The sequence below is a fragment of the Colobus angolensis genome, unplaced genomic scaffold (genome assembly GCF_000951035.1).
Source record: "Colobus angolensis palliatus isolate OR3802 unplaced genomic scaffold, Cang.pa_1.0 Scaffold59, whole genome shotgun sequence".
In the NCBI taxonomy this organism is placed as follows: Eukaryota; Metazoa; Chordata; class Mammalia; order Primates; family Cercopithecidae; genus Colobus; species Colobus angolensis.
Genome location: NW_012119487.1, coordinates 10,307,645 through 10,314,318, shown reverse-complemented (window position 1 = coordinate 10,314,318; position 6,674 = coordinate 10,307,645). Strand labels below are relative to the sequence as shown.

At 55.3% G+C, this 6,674-nt stretch overlaps 1 protein-coding gene across 1 annotated transcript in view; it reads right to left on the bottom strand.

Annotated features, from left to right (window-relative positions):
• LOC105526472 (60S ribosomal protein L3-like) overlaps nucleotides 1-5,278 on the bottom strand; it is a 79,618-nt gene extending 74,340 nt beyond the window's left edge. Inside the window, exons 1-4 of the mRNA XM_011962474.1 lie at nucleotides 5,181-5,278; nucleotides 4,503-4,695; nucleotides 3,422-3,590; nucleotides 1,116-1,251 (exon numbers count right to left, since the gene is read on the bottom strand). Of these exons, the coding sequence (XP_011817864.1) occupies nucleotides 1,116-1,251; nucleotides 3,422-3,590; nucleotides 4,503-4,695; nucleotides 5,181-5,183 (501 nt within the window). The 5' untranslated portion in view covers nucleotides 5,184-5,278. The remainder of the gene's footprint in view (nucleotides 1-1,115; nucleotides 1,252-3,421; nucleotides 3,591-4,502; nucleotides 4,696-5,180) is intronic.
• Nucleotides 5,279-6,674: the final 1,396 nt, after the last annotated feature.

The following is a 6,674-nucleotide window of genomic DNA, read 5'->3' as shown; positions in this document are numbered from 1 at the left end:
TGCGATCTCGGCTCACTGCAACCTCCACCTCCCAGTTTCAAGTGATTCTCCTGCCTCAATCTCCCAAGTAGCTGGGATTACAGGCGCCCACCATGCCCAGCTAATTTGTTTGTATTTTTACTAGAGATGGGGTTTTGCCATGTTGGCCAGGCTGGTCTCGAACTTCTGACCTCAGGTGATCTGCCTGCCTTGGCCTCCCAAAGTGCTGGGGTTACAGGTATGATCCACTGTGCCTGGCTTGATTTTTTTTTTTTGTAAGGTCTCTGGCTGGTGCTGTGTGAAGCACAGGCTGTGTGATGTAGAGGTGGAGACAGAGAGGCCAGCGGGGACCACACAGTGACCCACAGATGTGTATGGAGTAGGTATGTCCGGGGCAGGTGTGTATGGAGTAGGTATGTCCGGGGCAGGTGTGTATGGAGTAGGTATGTCCGGGGCAGGTGTGTATGGAGTAGGGCTCTATGGAACGGGTATTTACAGACTACCTCCTGCATACCAGGCTCTTAGTGGCAGCTGTGGCCCCGCCCAGGGCCTCTGTCCATCTGGAGTCTGTCCCGGGAGATGAACATGTGCCAATGACTGGCCCAGGCATGCATGGCCTGCATGTGTGTGAGTAGCTGGGGGCAGTGTGGGTTCAGGGGGCTGCGGGAAGCTCAGGGTTGGGGGCACTGCTCTAGGGCCTAGGGAAGACTTCCCTGAGGACAAAGACGCCAAAGAGTGTTCCAGAATAAGCTGGAGGGTGCCGCCTGCCTGTTAGGCTACAGCAAGCCAGACCCACACACAAACACCTATTCCTGTGCACACTTATGCTGGAAACCAAAGGGAGGTGACCGGCCCTCCACACTGCACACTTGGCTGGGGACCCGGCCCTTCAGGGCGTGCCAGGGTCCTAGTTGACTAGGTGGCGTGGCTGATGTCCCCAGCACCCCAGACAGCACCGATGCCTTTCAGCAGCCATCCCTGGGGCCACACGTGGCCAGTGAGGCTGGTCAGCCGCTCCTCTGGGCCTGTGCCAAGGCTCAGGTATTTTTAGGCTGACATTTGCCACAGCTCCTGGAAGCTGGGGTAAGGGAGCATGGGCTTAGGGACTGGCCGACAGCGGAGGGTCAGGGGCTGACCTGCGTGTGGACAATGACCCGAATGACCTTGCAGTACTTCTTCATGGCAGTGAAGTCTTTCTGTAGCTGCTTTTTGCCGTCTGTGTCCCGCCACCTCTTGCAGGCCTTGGTGAAGGCTTTCTTCTTGCTCTTGTGCCTGAGTCATGCGCAGGAGGGTGCTCTAACCATGCGGTTAGAGGCCTCCAACCGGGGCAGCTCCTGAGGCCTATCCTGCCCCCCTTCACCCCCAGCCCACCAAGCAGGGTCCTACCGCTGGGACCGCCCCCCACCTGGAGGCCTCTGAACTGGTTCCAGCCACCATCTTTGAACATAGACTGTCTCTCCCTCTCTAGACCCCGGTTTCCTGCTCTGTAAAGTGGGTATCCTCCCTGTCTCCCGGGGCCTGAGAGTGAGTGGCAGAGGTGCAGAAGCTCAGAGAAGGGGGCTGGCCAGCCCTGCAGTACAGGCACCTAGAGACCACCCCACCTGCCACATGGCTCGGACTGCTGGTCCCACTTCTCAAGGGTACAGTGGGTGCCGTGGCCAGGAACCTTGGGCTTGGGAGCCATCCTTTCTTTTTTGTTTTTGGAGACAGGGTCTCACTTTTTCTCCCAGGCTGGAGTGCAGTGGCACAAACAAAGCCCACTGCAGCCTGGAGCTCCCAGGCTCAAGCAATCCTCCCACCTCAGCTCCCCATGTAGCTGAGACAACAGGTGTGCGCCACCATGCCTGGCTAATTTTTTGTATTTTTTGGTAGAGACGGGTTTTGCCATGTTGTCCAGGCTGGTCTCGAAGCCCTGAGCTCAAGCGGTCTGCCTGCCTCAGCCTCCCAAAGTGCTGGGATTATAGGCATGAACCATTGCGCCCAGCCAGAAGCTATAGTTTCTAACCCTCAGCAGAGTTCTAGGAGATGGACATTATTATTATTATTATCATTCCCATTCTATAGGTGAAGAAACCAAGATTTCTTTCAGGACTTACTGCCAGGAAGATTTGAGGCCTGAGAATACCTTTCTTTCTATGTATAAGAGCTTCTTTGGCCGGGCGCGGTGGCTCAAGCCTGTAATCCCAGCACTTTGGGAGGCCGAGACGGGCGGATCACGAGGTCAGGAGATCGAGACCATCCTGGCTAACACAGTGAAACCCCATCTCTACTAAAAATACAAAAAACTAGGCGGGCGAGGTGGCGGGCACCTGTAGTCCCAGCTACTCGGGAGGCTGAGGCAGGAGAATGGCATAAACCCAGGAGGCGGAGCTTGCAGTGAGCTGAGATCTGGCCACTGCACTCCAGCCTGGGTGACAGAGCGAGACTCCGTCTCAAAAAAAAAAAAAAAAAAAAAGAGCTTCTCAGCTGGCTATTTCACTTTTCACTGTGGCTGCTAGGAAACTCAGAGCCAATGCTAACATTCCATCAAATTAGCCTTTTGTTTTTGTTTCTTTTTTTTTTTTTTTTTTTGAGATAGGGTCTCACTCTGTCACTCAGACTGGAGTGCAGCGGCACAATCTCAGCTCACTGCAATCTCCATCTCCCAGGCTCAAGCGATTCTCTTCCCTCAGCCTCCCAAGTAGCTGGGATTACAGGCGCCTGCCACCATGCTTGGCTAATTTTTTTTTTTTTTTGTATTTTTAGTAGAGATGGGTTTTCACCATGTTGGCCCAGCTGGTCTTGAACTCCTGACCTCAAATGAGCCACCTGCCTCAGCCTCCCAAAATGCTGGGACTACTACAGGTGTGAGCCACCACAACCCGCTCAAATTAGCCTTTTAATTAACCCTGAGGATTAGAATATTTGTTTCCTCTTTTTCCTCCATCCTGATTTCATCCCCAGCCTTCTAGCTTCTAGAACTCTTTTTTAGATTGAGACAGGGTTTCACTCTGTCACCCAGGCTGCAGTGCAGTGGCACGATCTCAGCTCACTGCAACCTTCACCTCCCAGGTTCAAGTGATTCTCCCACCTCAGCCTCCTGAGTAGCTGGACTAGAGGTGTGCACCAATACACCCAGCTAATTTTTGTATTTATTGGTAGAGATGGGTTTTCATCATGTTGGCCAGGCTGGTCTCAAACTCCTGACCTCAAGTGATCCACCCGCCTTGGCCTCCCAAAGTGCTGGGATTACAGGCATGAGCCACCGCGCCCAGCCTACTCATCTTTTATTGAAATGAAGGCAACACACAGAAACACACACACACTCCTACCTCCCACACACCACTGAGACTTTTCTTCCTGCTCACCCACACCTATCATTTCAGCAAGAGCTAGAGCCTCAGGCACCCAACTTCTGTGGTCCCAGCAGCCCTTGGACAGCCCAGCCAAGGGCGGTGCTCACCAGTCCTTGTAGAATCGGCGCCGGCACTCGTCACTGAGGTGTTCTGCAAAGATGGTCTTGAAGCTCCGGAGACCTCGAGGGGTGGCCACATAGCCCACCACGCCCACCACCACCAGGGGCGGCGTTTCTACAATTGTCACCGCCTCCACCTCCTCCCGTTTGGAAATTTCTGGGTGAGACGCAGGGATGGGGCATGAAGGGGGACCTCCTGAAGCCCATGGGGGAGGGAGTGGAGAGCCGGCCATATAGGGGCAGGCCAGGAAACTGTGGGGCCAGCCAGGACAGCACCCCCAGAGGGTGGGGCTGAGCCCAAATGAGCATTTGTTATTTTAATAATTACAACGGATTTCTTTTTCTTTTTTTGAGACAGGGTCTCACTGTGTCGCCCAGGCTGGAGTGCAGTGGTGCAATCATAGTTCACTGCAGCCTTGACTTCCTAAGCTCAAGTGATCCTCCCACCTCAGCCTCCCAAGTAGCTGGGACTACAGGCACTCGCCACCATGCCCAGCTAATTTTTGTATTTTTTGTAGAGACAGGGTTTCATGATGCTGCCCAGGTTGGTCTGCAACTCCTGGCCTCAAATGATCCTCCTGCCTTGGTCTCCCACAGTGTTGGGATTACAGGCGTGAGCCACCATGCCTGGCCTACATTATTTCTTACAACTACTTGTGAATCTACAATTAAAACAACAAAAAACAAACTATATACACAGGCATCCATACAAAATAATGGTACATGAAATAGACCCGAAATGGCCAAAAAGTGCTGATGTCCTGGCGGGTGGTTTGAACCGAGGGCTTGGGGCGCCGGCCTTTGAATCCTAGCTCCTGGGCTTACTGCCCCGGTGCCTGGACCAGTTTCCTCAATGCTGTGTGCCTCGATGTCCTCGTCTGCGAGCTGAGGCCATGACAGAACCCTCCCGGAAGCCCTGCCTGAGCTCAGCGTCCACCACAATTCCCAGGGGCAGGGCCTGGTGCTCCCTGGGACTGTGACCCGTCTGGACCAAGAACGTGAGTCCTGGCTCCGAGCATCTGGAAGGTTCAGCCCTCCCCCTCCCCCGAGGGTCCCAACTGTGACTCACTGAGCCCCGGCCGGTGCACCTCACGTAGGGTGTGGGTCATGCCCGCCTTGTAGCCCAGGAAGGCCGTGAGGTGCACAGGCTGGCTGGGGTCATCGCGCGGCCACGTCTTCACCTTGCCCCGGTGCCGGCGGCTCCTCTTGTGGGGCAGGAAGCCCAGGTGTCCATGCCGAGGGGCAGAAAACTTCCGGTGGGACTGGGGGACAGTAAGGAAGGAGGTCAGACCTGGGGTGTCCCTGGTGGTGGAGCTGGATGGTCCCAGAACCCATACCTGGAAAAATGGACTACAGGCCTCAGACTGAGGCCCGTGCTCAGCACCTCCCCTGTCTGCCTACAGGAGAGAGGAAGGTTCACCAAGGGGCAGGGTCTTTGGGATGGCATCTCCATAGCCACAGGCTTCCTGCCTCTGTGGGCTCAGCCTGGGGCCCAGAAGGGTTGCACCCATGCTGCGGCCAAGGACTCCTGGGGCAGGTGGCCGCTGTCATCTGTTCATCTCCAGGGCCCTCCCAGGCCTGGCAGCCCAGCCCTCGTCCCCTTGTTTCCCCCTCCAGCATCCCAACCCCTCACAGGCTGGGAGACTGTCCCTCTCTGAGGGAGCGTCCAGAAGCCCAGCTGTCCCATCCCCCCAGAGTTCCAGCTCCAACCCCAGCCCACCCTCCATGTCACCCTGGTCCCACCAACCATGGTGGCCGATCCCTGAAGGTCAGGAAGGGGCCTCCCTGCTAGCCGCCAGAGGTCGAGTGGCAGGGCCAGGACTCACAGCTGCCAGCTCCCAGATTAGCCTCTGGCACAGTCAGCAGGGTCTCCAGTGCCAGGAGCAGGCAGGGGTGGGGCAGTGCTGGGGGCATCAGATGGGCAGCCTGGGTGGGGCACCTGGAGCCGGGGCTGGCACTCCTTTCCTCGATGGCCCTGGGACTGGATTTTGACCCTCCCAGGACAGGACTGGGGACAGGCAAGGTGAGGGCCAATGTAGCCTGATGGGGGCCTTCTCCCAGGCAGTGGCCAAGAGGAGGCATCTGGTACAGTTTGCTGACTTGGAGGCGGAGGGGATTCCCATCCTGAGGGCTGGGAGACAGCTGGATAAACGGCGGGGAGCAGGGTTGGGGACGGGGGAGACGAGGGAGAGGGCTGACTGCACCCTGAGGATCACCAGAGCTGTGCTTCTAGATTGAGATCCCTGGCCAAGGGCAGTGGCTCATGCCTGTAATCCCAGCACCTTGGGAGGCTGAGGCAGGAGGATCATTTGAGCTCAGGAGGTCAGGCTCCGGTGAGCCTCGACTGTACCATTGCACTCCAGCCTGGGTGACTGAGCGAGACACTGTCTTAAAAAAAAAAAAAAATGCCAGTCTGGCCAACACAGTGAAACTCCGTCTCTACTAAAAATATAAAAATTAGCTGGGCATGGTGGTGTGGGCCTATAATTCCAGCTACTCTGGAGGCAGAGGCAGGAGAATCACTTGAACCTGGGAGGCAGAGTTTGCAGATTGCAGTGAGCCGAGATTGCGCCACTGCACTCCAGCCTGGGCAATACAGTAAGACTCCATCTCAAAAAAAAAAAAAAAAATCAAGATCTGTCTCCTGTAATTCACAGGCATTGAAATACTTTTATTAATTTATATTTATTTATTTGTTTACTGTTGTTATTATTATTTTTTGAGATGGAGTCTTGCTGTATCACCCAGGCTGGAGTGCAGTGGCGTGATCTCGGCTTACTGCAAGCTCCGCCTCCCCGGTTCATGCCATTCTCCCACCTCAGCCTCCCGAGTACCTGGGACTACAGGTGCCTGCCACCATGTCTGGCTAATTTTTTGTATTTTAGTAGAGACGAGGTTTCACTGTATTAGCCAGGATAGTCTCGATCTCCTGACCTTGTGATATGCCCACCTCAGCCTCCCAAAGTGCTGGGATTACAGGCGTGAGCCACCGTGCCCGGCCTTATTTATTTATTTTGAAGAGACAACATCTCACTCCATTACTCAGGCTGGAGTGCAGCGGTGTGATCATAGCTCACTTGCAGCCTCAACCTTCTGGGCTTAACTGGTCCTCCCGCCTCAGCAGGACCTAATTTTAAAATGTATTTTGTTAGAGGCCGGGCGCGGTGGCTCAAGCCTGTAATCCCAGCACTTTGGGAGGCCGAGACAGGCGGATCACGAGGTCAGGAGATCGAGACCATCC